Below are 18,487 nucleotides of genomic sequence, written 5' to 3' on the forward strand. Positions count from 1 at the left end.
TGCAACATCACTTTATTTCAAAGAAACCAAGATGCTACAGCCGCGATGTTGAAGCTAATCCATAGACGTTGCCACATCTTCCTAAAGACAGGAAGAAAAAAAAATATGAAAAAATTCCACCATCTTTGCTAATGGGCACTTTTTAGTTCACCCAAAAATAAACATGAAAACTAAAAAATTCACAAATGTAGCATTACATTACATTACATTCATACCTCTGAGAATTCAGTGTCTCTTCCATTAGATTTAGCTGAAGATGACTCTCGTCTTCTCTGTAATTCCTTCATGACTGTTTCCTGCACATCCACAGCCTGTGCTGCTTGCCTAAATACAAAAAGATTTTAACCATCACAAGTAAATGAAACTCAGCAGATTACGGTGTACCTCCGGTTTGTGGCTTTTTTCCTCTGAATGATGCCGACGATGACCCCCAGGACAACCACAGCAGCACACAATCCAACTATTCCATACAGAAGCGGTCCCGGTGTGTCCCCGCTCGAACGCTCCTGACAGCGCTCTCCACTGTATCCCGCCTCACAGACACACTCAGTCACTCCGTTCCGGGTCGAGCATTTACCGTTGCTGTTACACAGCATAACACCACATGCATCAGACTCCATGTCCTCTGGTTTGACCTTATCACTCAAACCTGGACGAAACGCTTTAGGATCGAGCCGGACATTTTTATTTTGTGTATCTAGAATACCTGAGAAGTAAAAGAGAAGAACACGCTGCTTATATAGATCCTGTTTAATCTTGTTGAATGAATATTTTTTTTAACAATTATGTGCTATAATTAGATATAAAATAAAAATCATTGTGTGTTATTGAATACGGTCATTTAAATAAATTCAAGAATAAATATTTGCATTGTGCAAAATTGTATTTTCAATTTTTCTGTACGTTTTGAGTGTTTATGGGTGTTTAATTACACCGTTATATTTTTGTGTTGTTTTACAGGAACAAGACTAAGCAAAATAAATAAATAAATATATATTTTATTTTGGGACAATTTAGGGAATTGTTTCTTTATGATATATATATATATATATAATTATCATAAAGAAACAATTCCCTAAATTGTCCCAAAATAAAATTAAGCCTATTTTTGGGACCATTAGGAATTTTTGCATTATCCACAATGAGATTTTCCCGTTTTATTATTTGATTCTGGAGTAAAAATAGACCTGCGCATGTTCTTCACAGTGCACGTATACACCCACAAAAGAATAATCCAAGTTATTAGTAAAGCTAACTTACTCCTCACCAAAACATTTAATTTAAAACCAGAAGGTTAGGATTTGACGATTCCTCACAGTTCTCATCAGAATGACCTGGACAGTCGGCGACGCCGTTGCAGAACTTCTCCAGAGGTAGACAGATGTTTCCACTCAGGCAAGGTTTGCTGTCTCCTGGGCAGCGGGGGTCCAGACTGCAGTCTCTGCCGTTGACCAGGCGGTGGTCATGGCCACAGCGGCATGTCACTCCTCCAGGGAACGCAAGACAGAGGTGACCGCAGCCTCCATTCCCATTAGAGCAGAGATTAGAGCCTGAAATATGAAATGGACTAATTAATGCTTTATAATTTACAGAAATGTAATATGTCCTTACGTAATTATTTCCTCACCTTTTTGTCTTGACTTTGCGAATGCTTTTAGACTGATGATGTCGGCGTCCACTTCAAACCACAGCTTCCCTGTATGCTCATCGTCGCTAAACCAACACTTGGTGGAGTCTAAATAACAATGGATGGATTATTAGGTAAAAATCACCTTAAGATGGTATGACCTGGTTTTTCCCCACAGAAGAGCACAAAACTTCCCCTTACAAAAGTACCTTTTTTAGTAATCCAAACAAGAACTCGGTTTACCAAAGCGAATGCCATCAAGCCTTCCTCTGTCTTTATTTCCTTGTATCCAGAACCATCTATGGCAACTGAACCAATTACTGCAAGACCTAGAGAAAAGATCAATATACAAATATATGCATGTATGTTTCTTATAATTTTACAGAATATCTTGTTTACTGTATTTTTCATCAAATAAATGCAGTTTTGGTGTGCATATGAGAGTATATGAAACATACCAGTGTCAGCCCAGTACAGTTTATTCCCTTCATCTGTCAAGATCAGTGAAGTTGGCCGGACTGAATTAATCCACACCACTGTCCTGTTCTGTCCATTCATATAGGCACACTCCAACTGGGTCACGTGACCTTCCTGGACTTTGTTTGAGAAGCAGAGGCGTCCGCTAGGTGGGTCTAAAGCAATGGATTCAATAGCTCCGACACCGTCCTTTATCATCACACTGGTGTGTGCACCATCCGGTGAGGTGACCTGCAGGCCAGGCAGCTTCTCGCTGCTCCAGTAAACGTTCAGGGTGATCCAGTCCACTGAGAATGTGCGCAGCGAGTCCTTATGTAGCTGGAGCAGTTTCCCACGAGGCACCAGCGCAGTGTCCTTCATCTTGAAGAGCCCCACGACGGGCTGCCCACCATTGGACACGTAGAGGGTGAGGTCACGCAGCACTAAATCTAACATGATTGGCTTGTTCATGCTGGGAAGGTCAAAACACTGATGTTCAGGCCAGTTCTTTAGGTCCTTGTCGGTGTGTCTGTTCTGTAAATAAATCTGAGAGAGATGAAATGTGTTAGTACTAATGTGGAGCGTAAGTGTATTAGACTGTCAAACGATTAATCACAGTCATCTTTTTTTAATTACTATATGCTATTGTGTGTGTGTACATAAAAAAATACTAAATCAGTAATTCATACAGCTATAATTATTTTTGCTGAAAAAATGTGGCATTTAGTGCAAAACATGTTTGCAGTTACCAGCTAGACAATGTGTGTTGTGACATACATCTGAGCTTAATATATATTTTTTTATTTATGGGTAGAGAAGCAATACAGAAGCAATACTATTATGCATCCATGCACATGTTGAGTTAGTGGTTTATTTTTTTAGAAAAGTGACACCTGTGTGACTGCAGTTGGAGAAAGAAACAGTAGGAAGGACGCGTCTTTAAATTTGGAGCAGGTCAGTCCATCTTCATCGAGCAGCAACTGAGGAGGACACTTGCACATGGCTTTCAACCCCAGGGATAAAACACACAGGTGAGAGCAGTGCTGGTTAGCACACGGGTTAGAGACGCCCACTTGGACAAGTGCATGAATGACCTGCAGATGCACACAAGCAGCTGTTACCTGATTACACATGCAAGTTTCGAAGAAAGCAAATACAGCCTGTACTTTACAAATGTCTGTAACGTTTAATTTGATTGTAATGATCACAGTGTTCAGGAATACTTGCCTTCAAACTGAACGGCTGTCTGGGATGTTTGAGCAGGACTTTGTGCTGTTTGCCTGTAATTTTGTGAGCTCTCTGGATGGTGCTTCTTTTGGTATCAGACCAGTAGACCTCATCATTGAATACAGACACTGAGAATGGACTGGGGGTCTCCATCATCTGCAAGAGCTGCGAAATTATCGAAGATGGAAAGTCTGAAAAATGTTTTTAAAAAAAATATTTAATGAATAAATATTTAAATGCATATTGAAAAAAATCAGAACAATTTAATACAAAGAATGCCTTAAGAAATTAATCAGAGTTTCAAAAACATCAATAACCCTGCAATTATTGCTGTTTTTCATATTAAATGAAGAATGACAGCTTGGATGCCATAGACTTTTTTTGGGGGGTGGTGGTGGGAGGGGGGCAGAGTATGAGTGTAATTTTCACATTAACTTCACTCAATATAACATGACTCTATAGCTGTAATTTTGACTTAATTCTTAAAATATTATGACGTTAACCTTATTTAGTTATTTTTCAGCATCACACTAAAATGCTGCTGTAGGCTATTTGTACTGCGTGCAAATACAATCTTGGTACAGTGGCCCAAAAAACAAGCAGAACAAACAAAATTTAGAGAGAGATGCATCTTTACAGATTACATAGGCTAATGAAAGTTTTAAAAAAATTCATTTAGTTTTAAAGTAATATTTTATAGCACTTTATAAATATATTTGTGTCTGCAAGTATTTCCTGCTGAAGATTGAAGATTTTTGATATTTTGAGTGCACACAAATAAAGGTAGGCACTTTGCAGCTCTGAATGACACATACGGTTAACCTTGATGAGGAAAAATTATGGCGTATTTCAAGTTTCTTATTAAGAAAATAAAATGCAAGTGATCGCGTTGGCGCCTCCATGTCTTTCAAAGCACGCTTCAGCTTCCACTCTTCACACAAAAATGATTGAATATTTTCAACACATTTATCTTACATTGTTTTATTTATATCGTGAAATTCTCAAATCGTGTTTGAGAAGGCTAATATACTCCACTCACTGTCTGGTGCTGATCGCTTGGTATTTAAAAAAAACAAAAACTTGAATTTAACAAACAAAATGTTCCAATCATGTTTCTATATTTCTAAAAATCTAAGTTTCTAAAATTACAATTTGATTAGGGTGTCTGTACTCAGGTACTTGATTTGTGTACTTCATCAACCACTCCATCTAAAAGACTCAGAACATTAGACTTGATGGACAGAAACATTCTACAAGTAAAGAAACCGTAAACATATTAGCAGATCATGTTATGTTTCTCCCTATTAGACATTTTTTGAGATGCTGAGGTGGACACATCCACTACCTTAATATCTCCTCCATCAGTATCAGCTGATCCAATGCACTTGAGTTTCTCATCGGCCCAGTAGATTCTGTGATGGATGGAGTCCACCGTCAAACTGACTGGCCATCGGAGAGAGTGACTGACCAGCACACGTCTGTCTGAACCGTCCATTCCTGCTCTTTCTATTTGAGCCTTGTCCCCAATTTCTGACCAGAACATAATTCTGAAAGACAAATTTCAGGGTCAAATTTACAACCTAAGTAACATGCTAAAACTCTTGCTTTGTAGTGCCCAGTGATGGCTCTTTAAATAAAAATAAAAAAGGTCACAAAAGCATTATTATTCAAACCCTTCCTGTGGCAGCAGAGCGATGGAGCGAAGCTGCCCTAGATTTTCACCAAGGATCACCACATGGTCTGTGGTTCTGGTGGCATCACTGTCCAGTCGCACTGCATTGATCTGCCTGTTGACACTATCGGCCCAGTAGAGGTTCCTCGCCACCCAGTCCACTGCCAAACTGTCTGCATTGATACCTGAAACAGATAGAGAGAGTGATGCTTACAGGTCATTCCCAATTCTGTGATGTCAAAACTTTAACGCATCAACACATGACCAGCCTTAATTACACAGGTTTTGTGTTTCTGCATCATGACGTGTCTAGTCATGGGCAGGCAGTGTGTAAAATCAAATCAGATTGTATTTTATATAGGGTTTATTCGATACAGACAGTTTCAAAGCAGCATATATATATATATATATATATATATATATATATATATATATATTTTTTTTTTTTTTTTAATTTTTTTTATAATATATATGTTTATATTTTATTTTAGTTAAAAACTGATTTTGTATATGCTTTTGACCTTTAATTTAGTTGCCAAGGAAACATTTCAAATTTTCATTTGTTTTTTACATGTAAATTTATTATGTAATATTTATATTGTATCTTTTAATTTAATTTACAAAAAACTATTTTAATATACATACACAAACACACGTGAATGTTTATACATGTACTTGTAGTTAACAATAACAACACCGACCTTTAATAAAGGTTCCTTTGCTCTTCTGATCCAGTGATAACCATTTTATGTTGCCAGCATAGAAGTTGATCCAGTACACTCTCTGCTTCTGCCAGTCATAGTCAAGTGACAGGAAAAAATGCTTCTCTGACAAGAGCAGGACGTCCAGGCTGGAGCTCCTCAGACCCAGCAGGAAGATCTCAGACTGCAGAGACGCCAGCAGGTATGGCTCACCTGAGACAGGAGCACAACTTTCAACTAGAGTTTCAGCTCTAATGCAGTACCTTGAATTGCATGTGTATTAGAAATATCATTAAATTGTGAAAATGCATTGTGTATTCAAGCCATACTCATGACATATTCTAGCCCGCAATGCAATGTTTTGAACATGTAGCATGATGACAAAATTTAGCATACTACATTTTCTTACCTAATGCATACAGTCTTACCATTTTTTTTTTAAATCAAATATAGAGTGTATACGACTCCATTTGCATGCCATTCTGAACATGGCCTATGTTTTACAACCAGAATAAATATATATTTGCTCTTGCTCGTAATGCCTATACCTGTGATTTTGCAACTGTGGCCATCAGGTTCCAGAATATAACCGTGGCTACAAGAGCACTCAAATGAGCCCAAAGTGTTGGTACAGTAATGTGAACACAAGTCTGGACGGTTCACACACTCATCCACATCAACACACACCACACCATCATCCACAGGCTTGTAGCCCATCCTGCACCAACAGCGCTATAGACAAAGATAAAAGCAGTGACAGGAAGCACAAAATGGTAAACAACTGCTTATTAATTAATTGCTTATTAATAAAAGGGCCAAGCACCAAAGTGAGAGGTTGCATCTGATATTGGTGTACTATACTGAAATGAAGCTTATTTACATAATGTGTACAGTATGTTCACATGGTGGCTACTGCCACCAACTGGTCAACATTGATCAAATACTTTGCAGAGTATTCATCAAATTTATTGAAAATGTTTTTCTTCGATCCTACAAATTCTTAGTAAATTAGGGTTATATTATCTTTGAAAATTGACAATTTAAAAAAAAAGTACCATTCAAAAGTATGGGGGGTCAGTAGAATTGTTTTTCCCAAACCAATTATTTTTATTCAGCAAGGATGTGCTAAATAAATGTTAAAATTACAGTAAATACACTTATAATAGCATATAAAAGCTGTTTCTTTGAACTTTCTATTCATCAAAGAATTCTGAAAAAAGGATGCACTGCTTCCACAAAAACATTAAGCAACCTTGATAAGAAATGTGTCTGATGCAGCAAATTAGCATATTTGAATTATTTATGATTGATTATGTGACACTTAAGACTACAATAATGGCTTATGAAAATTGCATCTTTACCACCACAGTAATAAATTATATTTTAAAATGTATTAAAATAAAAAAAATTTTCGGCCTTGGTGCAGAGACTTCTTTCAACTACATTATAAACATCTTATCGTCCCAAAACTTTTGAACTTTAGTGTAAGTTAACATTATTAGTCAAAATTCTATGACTGGTAGTTTTTAAATATTCAAATAAGACATTTTCTGACATTAACAGAAAAAGGAGATCATACCGTGCCTGTAGGTGTGCTGTGGCAGTCCTGTGCACACTTTGACTGTTCAGAGCATCTGTCTGTCTCACAGGTCCCTCCCTCATCAGAACCGTCCAGACAGTTAGTGACTCCGTTACAGAGCTGAGACGCGTCCATACACTCCGAAAAACCACACTGGAACAGATGAGGAGGACAGGACACACTCGGACCTGTCAAAACATACACCAGCTTCAGATTCTTTTGAAGAATCCCCATCTATAAATAGATTTTGACAGCCATTCCATAGGATTAATTGGCAGAATACAGAACAACATCAAAATGTGGACAAAAGCCATTTACATAAACATTATGCACTTTTGAATTAATGGTGATTTAATGATATTACACGATCATTCAAAACATTTAGTCAGTAAAAAGTTAATTCACAAAGAAAACTGTTTTTATGTTATATAACGGTTTCAATTGTATTTTTGATCACATAAATCCAGCCTTGGTGAAAAATAAACTTTTCATAAACATTTTAAAAACTTGCCAATTCCAAATTTTTCAACTGTAGATTTCCTTAATTTTAGTCTATACAAATGTCTCGCCAATTGGAGTGACTCACAAAATTCATTTCTAAATTGGGATTCTTGAAAATGTAGCAAATCAGAACCCCAAACATGGCCATAGCCAGGCTTTGAAAATGAATGAGGTCCAGGGGGTTTCTGTAATGGAGTGTCTATTTAAACTAAGTGTAAATAGCCAGCCTTGTTGGCTGAAGCTATTTACACTTACTCCACCCACCAACATGTGATTCGGCTAGTCAACACGTCAAAAGACAACCAACATTTATCAGCTTTAGTGGAACAGATAGTAAAATGTGTGACGTGTTCATTTTGCCGTGAACGACCTGAGTTCGAATCTGCCTTTTGGCATACTTTTTTCTCCCTTTTGAAATTTCAAATCACATCAGACAAGCATTTATTTTAAATGAAAATGAAGAATATAATAAAATAAAGTATCAGGTAGGGTTAGGATAGGTGTATGGAGGGCTTTATTGTCCCAATAATGTGGCTTCCATTTATTAATATGAAAATTAAAATTAAGTTAATATTTTATACTGTTTTACAACGTAAAACAATACTGAAGTGAAAGTGAAAGTGAAAGTGAAGTGACATTCAGCCAAGAAGTGCAGATAATTGACAATTTGCAACAAGTAATACAATTTTAACAGTGTAAATAGCATATATAACTGTTTGCACTTGTAAATAGCATCTATCGCTAAGAAAATGTGATTTTTACACTGAAAATACCGGCTGTCTTTATATAATAGCCCCCTTAGTATTGAATTGTGCTATAATAAACTCTATAAATACAACTAATTATATACACTATTAACACTTTAAAACAGACAGACATGTACGTAGACAGCCTAAAGGCCCTTTTTACCGCTGTGCGCCGCAGCGTCTGTAAAGTGCATTTGCAGCTTTTAACCGCTGAGTGGCGCTTTAACCACAAGTTATCAAACAAGCACATCACAGCACATTTTCGCAAATAGACGTCAGTTTTGCCTCGATGATGCGTTACATTTGACGGCTTCAGTCACGGAAAAAGAATTAAAAAAAGACTATAGTTAAAATATTTGATATATTTAATATGTAATAATCACAGATGAAAGTTTGGTACTTATGAAGTTATGTGCATTTCTTAGAACGAATTCAAGCAGGATAAATGTCAAGCCTTTGCCTGAAACTGTGATTATATTTTCTCTAAGCTACATGGTATTAAACCATATTTTAGATTTGATACATTTAAATGGTGTGCAGTATTATTTATAGTATGTGAATTATGTGTTATATTATTCAAAAGAAATTGTGGTTTACTTTGCATCGGAGAATTAAAAGTGGTAGCCTATTTTAAGGGGGTAGGCTACATGGATTAATATGCAATGTCAATATTTTCATATATTATGCCTATATTTTAATTTATATTTTAAAATCAAATATTTAAAAATCCTTTAATAAAACACCATGCTTTTTTGTTATTCGTTACCTGTCCTTTATTTTGACAGATAACTTTTGTCTGTAAACTGATTAAGAAATTGTTGCATGTTTAAACGTGAAGCGCTGTATAATTTTGTTCACATTAATTATGCCTAATTAGCCTAAAACAAGAACAAATAAATTAAACCTGCACGATTTAGCTAAATCTTTGAAACTCTAAAGAATGGACAGATTAATAAACCGTCCTCACGATTAAACTCAAGTTCTCTCATTATAATCAACAAATTGCACACGATGTAAAAAAGAGCTTCATTAACTGACAACATAAGTGATTTTAAAGGGAGCCTTCTGGGCGATAGTATATGGCCTAAAAAATTTTTTTGCAAATTTTGTTTATGAGGAAAATAACAGTACATTTTTGTCAGTTATTTTATCTAAACAGATCGATTAATTTCTTCAAGATTTCAAAATCAAATAGCCTACTGATAATGTAGTAGCACTGTAAGATTACATTTGTTTGAATACATTATTGCTAAAGCGATTGCGTGTGAATGTGCTTTATCTGTTTAAATCATGCTTTAACCCGAAAATAATCAGTAAAAGAAACCGGCAAACTCATATAGCCTTTAACATCCCGCTAGACTATTGCAGTCATTATGACTTGATCAAGCCATAGCTAAATATGTTTAACATGAATTCTTGCTGAATATGCAGTTATATCACGGGCTCCAGTCAGAATCACACCGCTCCGCTCATCCTTTGCTCGGCGGCGTGTCTCTGTCAGACTCGCGGGGGAGGGTTGAGCCACTCTGAACTACAGGAGAACTGAGTGGTGCGTCGGTGGATGTTAAAAAGAAAACTGATTTTCATTCAAACAAACCAATGTAAATTACAAATTCGAGTTAATTGATAAAATCGATTTATCACCCAGCCCTACTTGCTTCCATATTATTTATTGAAAAAAAAATGCAGCTGCATTTAAATGCAGGTGTGTAAAATATGTGCAAGATTTGCACTGCACGTGTGATGGTAGATGTGCAGCTTTTATTCTTATTTTATCTTCATTACAAATCTTGTTTGGTTTCATTTTGGATAATTGCATGTAAAAAATAATTTACGTTGTAATGCAAAATGTGAATTCATATTCATATGCAAGTATTTGTGCAAAAATTATTAATGCGCATTAATGACAGGGCGCATTAATATTCAACATTCAACAATCTGTGAATGTTGCATTTCTCTGTCGGAGAGAGCCAGCACTGTGAATTTCACCTTGCAGCAGACAAGGAAACATTTGTTTATTAATAAATAATTAAAATATCTCATTTTTCACAATTATTAGGCTACATCTGCATGTACTTTGTGGCAAACTTAATGCATGTGCTTGAGCACGGATAGATTTTATTAAGTAAATTTAATATAAACCTCTGATTAGTTGAATATAACAAATGAACGACTAGAACTAGAAAAATCTTACGTGGGGACAGACCATTTTTTAGTCTATAACCAAACAACAGTCCTATATAAACCGGTTCAGCAACTTTGAAAGCCTCATAAGACACGGTCCATATGAAAGAGCAATTCACACCTTTATCTCGACCCCAACAAGTCATACATAACTAACCCCAAAAACCCAACCCCCTCCAGCTGAACTGAATTCGGTCTTTTTTGGCTGTGAAGAATGGTGTGTTACTCGGCTGAAACATGTCTGCACTCAGCAGCACTACTCTTTGTATTCATTATATTCTGGCAGCCCATATTATTTTCACAAGACCATAATGATAATAAATCAATTAATAATTAATCATTTTAAGAAAATCATTGTTATTTGTGATCGTGGGTGTTTGCAGGAAGGCTTTAAGACCAAGCGAAATCCTCTGTTCCGGCCTCACAGCGAGCAGGACTCGTGCTAACTGAAGCAGCTTCACCATCTGCTGTTTGACTTTACTGAATCAGATTGAGGCGAATACAACTTATTGATCACGAGCCAAGGCAGGAAAAACATTCATTCTAACGAAAGGAAGACGTATTTCATTGAGCTAATGCTGCTAAATAGAGAGAGAGAAACTAGTCTAGGGCTATTCTTAAACTTGGAGCTCATTATATTGAAGTACAAATCCAAACACCAGAAATGTTATGCATTTTATGAATAATGAAATGTTATGAAAAGTATGCATTTTATTTATTCATGCAGTATGGTTGTTGGTATTTAGCAGTTAAAACCTATTTTAAAACCTATTTTTAAAATGAATTACTGTTAACCCAGAGTAACAAATTTTAACATATTAATTGCCTTTTTTCATTTGCTGCATGTTTTCTTTATTTTTAAACACGCTAAAAAATAAATTAAGTTTGTGAGAGAAAAAAAAAAATAGGAGTCAGGTTTCATTTTAACGTAGCCTACCCATTTTCTTTTGCTGCATATATATATATAATTAATGTATAAATTGCATTTTATTACATTTAGAAATAATAACGGCTGGCCTAATAATGTTATCAAGTACAAACAGGATATATTTAGTTCCCTTCACTTTACAACAAATCCTTTAAATTTAACAAATATATCAGAACAAAACAAGAATTAAAAATATAGAATTCTAATGGATAAATATAATTGCAGTATATAATGTAGGCTTAGCTATAAACAAACAAAATAAAAATAATTTCAAGCAAAGCATAAGGTAAGGTTGGGCTTTCTCATTCTCTCACTCGGGAGAAATCCATTTCCATATTCGTGATGTTGCCCATTTGAAGCTTAAGTATTATTCATGAGGTACAATAATTAACAATATGTGGAGTAAGTGGACCGCTGCTAAAGCTGAATGTCTGGTGAACGACTGCTGTTTCCAGTGAATGTGCACGAGACACCAGCGCGATCAAACAGCAGAAACAGAAAATACTAAATTTTTGGTCACACAGGGCATAATTCAAAAATGCAAAGTGTTAGTAGTTTGAAAAAATAAAGAATAAAAATAATAATAATAGTTAAGAGTTAATAATAATTATTGCTAAATGCTGGACCGTTCCCATTTCGCTCTGCATATGGAACCTGAAGATTTTTTTAAACCAAGAATGAACCGAAATGAAAATGAAAACATTTAGCTTTTTATCCACATTATGATATATATATATATATATATATATATATATATATATATATATATATACACACACACACACACACATACATACATGGGCCTTATATTTATTTACTGTTTAATAACAATAGCATGCATATGATCCTTTGTGTAGGTCTTTTAATTTTCGATGAGTATAGGCTGTAGCCCAAGACTATCTTACATTTTGGAATTAACTCACTGTAAATGTTTGAATATTTTTTAAAGACGTTACAATGTTATATCAATGTTATTGTTGTTTTACTTCCTTTTATCTCATTTTACAATTAGATTCATTCAACAATCCGTCCCTTTGCGGCACCTGGCAGTAGTTTCGCAAATGATTTTAATACGCGACTGAATTACAGTTACCGCCGCGGTGCGGTACACACGGCGGTAATGCCCAATTAGGCTGTCTACCTACTGTAGATGTTTGTGAAAGATGTTTTCTCTGTTTTGGAGGGAGGCTCGTTCACTTCGGCAGCGTCTGAGTGATCATTTTAATGCCACGGATGCCAAACATTCTGAATTAAACTGAATTATACATGCAGACATTTAATATGAGGAGTTTAACAGCAAACTAGTCATTCAGATATCAAATTTTATTTTTGAACATGACAATTTTACAGAGGTGACCTCATAGCTGTCTACGGGCCTGACCCCAAACACACTTTTTAAACTTGAAAGTTGTAATAAACACAAAACGCTTTTTCCTTCGGTAATACAAAACATTTCTGAGTCCAACAAGACATTAAATGAGAGAAATTTATTTTCTTAATTTAGAATCGTCTTTATATCTATGAAAAAGTCTATAACAGATGGTTGGACAATTGTTAAATTATCCAAAACATGCATTAAGAGTAAACGGGATCAATTCTGACTTTGTTGACTTTAGAATAATTTCTAAGGTTTAATGAAAATGAACTTGCCCTGGGGTCTTATCTGGGTTCAGCCTGCTTCAGGTTTCTTTCCTCTTTTTTTTTTTTTTTTTTTTATACTCACAACCAAATTCATCGCTTCCATCCCTGCAGTCTTCAGAGCCGTCACAGTGCCAGGCTTTAGGAATACACTGTGTTTTAGAGGCACATGGCAACTGGAACTCACCACACTGCACTGGAGACTCCCTACAGTTCTGAAAGGTGGTCAAAACTTTAATCATTTTTTAATGTATAATAATGTGCTTTTGGTCATTTAATGCATGGGTTTCCTAGTGCACCTTCTCATCTGTGCCATCCTTGCAGTCCATCTCTCCGTCACATATCCACTCGTCCAGCAGACACTCCTGACTCTTCGGACAGCGGCGCTGTGTGCTGCATGGTGGAGGTTCAGTGCAGTCCTCCTCGTCTGAATGATCTCTGCAGTCCAGGTGTCCATCACAGCGCATACGGATCGAAACACACTGACCGCTGCTGCACTGCCATTCAGCACTGGTGCAGCTCTCCTCACCTGCGGGACAGGACGGGTCATTCCATTATGATGGAATGATTCATGTTTTTCATTCTTAAATTCATAACCTTGCTGTTGCTCTCAATTGTAAAGCTGATCTTAGACCTGCAGAAACATTATACATAATGGACCAGCATTATTTTAGTATTATTTCTATACTAAAATAGTATTCAACATTTTGAATTAGATTTCATTTATATTTCAAGTTTTCATTTGTGATGTTTTTGTGCCATGTCATTTTTATCAGTTAAATTTAGTTTTTATTTATTTGCAGCTTTATTAATTTTAATTAGTTGTTTCTTTATCTAAAATTAATTTTAATTTATGCTATAATTCAGTTCATAAGAATGATGAGTAGTTTCAGTGAACAACTCTGTAATGGATAAAACCAATGGACAAAAACCCGTATAAATATTGTTTCCAATTCCATTTAAAATTTTAGCAACTGTTATTTGCTACATTTATGCAGTTTTGTTAAGTTAAACATTTTCAGCTAGATGCTGTGGCAATATTTCTAATTTTCATTTAAATATCTAATCTAATATTCATATTTTATTTCATTTATGTTTTAATTCAATGTTTTCTTCTATTCATGAGAATAGTTTTAAGTAACAACAATAACATTGTAATAGAAAAAATACCATAAACCCCCAAAATATAATATATTAGATTTATATTCTCCATTTTATTTTTAATCAGGTTTTTTTTAATTTTTTTTTAGGTTTGGTTATTTACATTTTTTTTTTTAAATGACCAAATATTTAAAATCTTTGTTTGTCGTTTTATTTTTCCATTATGTTTTTTTTTATTAATTTCAATTCATATTTTTTGATAGTTTTAGTTACTAATATCAACAACATTGTAATGGACAAAAATTTTTTAAATCATGTTTGTATTCACAGTCACATCCCCTACCACAGCTGGCCTCATCGCTGCCGTCAGCACAGTCTGTGTCTCTGTCACAGACAAAGGATTCTGGGATGCAGCGGTTTTTATCACAGCGATGACCGCAGCCGTCGTCCAGCTTGAAGCAGTCGACTTCATCTGAGCGATCTTGACACTGAGCCACACCGTCACACACCTGCCGGCGCTCTATGCACTTCTTACCATGAGCACACTGAAACTGACCTGACAACAGACGGAAATACAATGCTTTTGAATTTTGCTAACTAAAATAATAAATAAATCATGCAGCCTACTAATTCAGTTTCATCTGGGTAATGTGCAGATTTGCTTTCCAAATCTAAAAATAAAATGGTCATCAGAACATAACCAGTAAATATGAGAATCAATTTTTTTTTTCCACAATGAATAGATTTATTGATTCTATACAATTTGAATAACTGCATTAAAATATATATGATTATTTGAATAGAATATATGCAAATTGTTAATAAATAGTCTCTTTTGTGTGCAGAAATCTTGCATATTTAATAACTGACTGATTAGGCTTATGTTGTTGAAAATGTTTTCTGTTAAAAATGTGTAAACAGATGGAATTTGCATGCAGTAAAAATTAAATAAAATTAAAAACTTTAATTTAGACCAAAAATGTTTATTCTTTATTCTAGGCCCCTGAAAATCAGTCTGAGGACCAAAAATGGTCCTCTAATAAAAATGTATAAAAACATACCTATGCTACAAAACGCAGCACATTCATCTTCATCAGAGCCGTCAGGACAGTCATTCTCACCGTCACACACATGACTGTACAGCACACACTCCGATCCATCTTTACAGGGTTTGAAGCCCAGTCTGCAGTGCAGGGGAACACGATCAGAAGCAACTGCAGCCTGCACATATTCAGCTAGAGCACAAACAGTCAGTGTTGGGAAGGTTACTTTGAAAATGTAATAGGTTACAGATTACAAGTTACCCTGTTTAAAATGTAATAGTAGTGTAACTTTTTCAATTACTTTATTAAAGTAATATAACTAATTACTTTTGAGTACTTTTTGATTACTTTTCTAAATTTGTGAAAATTAAAGAATAATAAATAAAAGCATATACATCAACTGAAATACAGTTATCTAATAAGCATGTGACGTATTCTTTGTACTAAACTCCTGAAACATTGGTGTTTTTTTTAACTGCTGTCTCTTTGTATATGATTATAGTTTTCTCAAAATAAGTAAAATGCACATGAAGTGACACAGAGCAGTTCTAGAAATTATGTTTATGTGCTCGTGTACTCCTATACTGAGGCAGCAGAGGTTGAAAACACTGCGAGCTTCAGTAGGCCTATGTGTAGTAAATGAAACCATGTCTTTGCCATTAATTTACAGGAGGGGTGGACTGGGAAAAAAATTCAGACTGGAAAATTCAAACTCATACAAACAAATTCATGGACAAAACTATTTTTTTGTATGGACCTGACATAAAAAAAGGTTTAAATCTTTAATTTGGGGACATGCAAAATAATTAAAAGTTTTCTCCTGAACTGCACCTTCACTTCCATTTTTCTCTTCAGTCTTTTTATTTTGCCCTGTTATCCATCTCTCTCATTACTTTAATACTCAAGATTGAACAAAACTATACTTTACAATACAATACTCTACAATACTACAATATCTTTATAAAAAAATCCTAATACTGTACATGAGTCATGTTTTCCCTTACAAAAATTAACCATGCTTTTATTAGCCTATATAAAAGTAAAATAACCTTGTTTTGTTTTTTTTTGCAAATGGATTTGTATTTATTTTTAAATAAATACATTTGTAAAATAATTTTACATTTTTGGTTACCACAGTTAAACAATAGTAACCATTTCTCTGGATTTATAGTTAAATATTAAAATGTAAATTTTCGTAAGGGTTGTGTTGTTGTCTGTATAGCTCCCCCTAAACCTATAAAAAACAGATTTTTTTTCCAGCTAAATTACTACTGTAACATTACAACAGATAATAATGATGTCCTTTATATAGTATTTTGAGTGATGACTGATGAGCAACGTGCTGCTGCTTGATAAATAAATAAAAAACAAAGACATAAAAGCATCTTTACAGATGAAACTGACCTGAAACCCTGAACAGGAGTTCTGCTTCTTTGCTCCAGCTGTGCACTTCTACAGTCCACTCTTTTCTCTCTCTCTCTCTCTCTCTCTCTCTCTCTCGCATTGATTACTCTGAGTCTGATCCAAACCGTTTGGCGGAAGTGCGTAGAGCGCGCGAGTCCTGACTAACAATTCATGACTTATTAGAGATTTAATTATCAAACGGCGGATTCGCAAATGATTGCTTTAGTACATTCCGCCTGCAATTATACAATAACAATATTAAAATAGAGGGCAAAATCGGCTGCCAGGCCACCGGGAATTGACCCGGTTCTCCCGGTGTCCAGTCAGCGCCTGATTTCCACAGACACGCAGAATGTGCAAGTCATATATTGCATTTTTTGGGATTAATATTGACAGATACTAGTCCATGTCATGTTTTGATTCAAGTGTACTGACCTACTTTTGATTTAGTCATCCAAAATGTGGCATATTCCGTCCGCGTTAGGCATTCCGTTTTTATGACTGGATTCTACGAACCAGACTGTGTTTCCGCATCCCGGAAATTATTAGGGCGGTATGTCTCAGAATAGTCAGTGCAAGTTTGGGAAAGAAATCAGTAAAATATGTGAATGTGTGTAAATATTCAAATGTAATCCCCTTTGTAATCGTTAAAATTTCATAAGTAACTGTAATTTAATTACTTATTTTTTCGTAGTAACTGTAACTAATTACAGTTACAATAATTTTGTAATTAAATTACGTAACGCCGTTACATGTAACTAGTTACTCCACAACACTGCAAACAAGCCAAAGCAAATTAATCTATCATGTAATCTCAGCATAGATGCCCATTATGCTGAAAAGCAGTCATTTGGAATTTACTATTTTTTTTTAATAGTTTTAGAATTTACTGTTCCTACATTTACTATTTAAATGAACACAAATTAAAGACATTACTTTAAATACTACCAAGATGTAGAAGCACGGTCTACACATAATTGTATAGTTTTTGTTAAGGGATCAGTTGTTATTAAAGTAATGCAACAATGCAAAAAAGTTAAGAATAATAGCCTGCATGATGCTGGAATGCATGGCATTTTAGTTACACTTTGTAGCCTATTTCAATGTATGCAAATAAAGGCAATGGCTCCAAAGATGAAAATTACGAAAAGACTAGCTATATACAGAAGTGCTTAATAAGTAAACCCTTATTTTGACAGGAGAAATAGTCTTGATTGGTTTTAGTCTGTCAATTAGCATTCAGTGACTTTACCTATAGCTCAATTTCTAGAAAAGAAGGTAAATGAACTAACTGGCAGAGACTGAAGGTTAATGTGAGACTCGCATCTGACCTCTCAGAAGCAGAAAGATCCCTGAAGCGACATTCAGCAGCACAAACAAACACATGACTGCATGGTCAAACCGTCTCACTTCGAGATGTGGCGCTTTAATCAAGAGAACAGCTGACGTCGATGCGGCTTAATTGATCAGATAACAGCAGACCAATGAGTGATGACCGATTTAATAGTTACATATATAGATTTAATATATATGTAATATATGTTATATATAATAATAATAATAATAATAATAATAATAATATATATATATATATATATATATATATATATATATATATATATATATATATATATATATATATAATTTTTAAATAATACTTAAGTTTAGTTACTACAAATA

The 18,487-nt window shown here is 34.9% G+C and overlaps 1 protein-coding gene across 7 annotated transcripts; it reads right to left on the bottom strand.

The window, feature by feature from the left end:
* Positions 1 to 18,194, bottom strand: lrp13 (low-density lipoprotein receptor related-protein 13). 7 transcript variants are annotated; one of them, XM_059549518.1, is made up of 19 exons: positions 18,139 to 18,194; positions 15,422 to 15,595; positions 14,704 to 14,916; positions 13,559 to 13,788; positions 13,447 to 13,474; positions 7,263 to 7,450; positions 6,232 to 6,415; positions 5,684 to 5,896; positions 4,984 to 5,167; positions 4,656 to 4,857; positions 3,311 to 3,475; positions 2,977 to 3,177; positions 2,086 to 2,629; positions 1,837 to 1,956; positions 1,628 to 1,735; positions 1,317 to 1,550; positions 385 to 706; positions 216 to 324; positions 1 to 77 (listed from the first exon to the last, which is right to left on the bottom strand). In XM_059549518.1, the coding sequence occupies exons 1-19, from the start codon at positions 18,191 to 18,193 to the stop codon at positions 18 to 20; spliced, it is 3,534 nt and encodes a 1,177-aa protein (XP_059405501.1). In that variant the 5' UTR covers position 18,194; the 3' UTR covers positions 1 to 17. The 7 variants fall into 7 exon arrangements, with proteins under 7 accessions (XP_059405501.1, XP_059405499.1, XP_059405498.1 ...); XM_059549516.1 differs by having other exon boundaries at positions 2,086 to 2,617; positions 13,345 to 13,474; XM_059549515.1 differs by having other exon boundaries at positions 13,345 to 13,474.
* Positions 18,195 to 18,487: the final 293 nt, after the last annotated feature.

Source organism: Carassius carassius, chromosome 5, assembly GCF_963082965.1.
Source record: "Carassius carassius chromosome 5, fCarCar2.1, whole genome shotgun sequence".
In the NCBI taxonomy this organism is placed as follows: Eukaryota; Metazoa; Chordata; class Actinopteri; order Cypriniformes; family Cyprinidae; genus Carassius; species Carassius carassius.

Coding starts and splice junctions, on each gene's coding strand:
- lrp13 (XM_059549515.1), bottom strand. CDS start 18,193: ATGTGTTTGTTTGTGCTGCTGAATGTCGCTTCAGGGATCTTTCTGCTT. Junction 5,897..6,231: donor CCACAGTTGCAAAATCACAG/GTATAGGCATTA, acceptor CTCCTGTCTCAG/GTGAGCCATACCTGCTGGCG. Junction 325..384: donor AAAAAAGCCACAAACCGGAG/GTACACCGTAAT, acceptor TTTTGTATTTAG/GCAAGCAGCACAGGCTGTGG.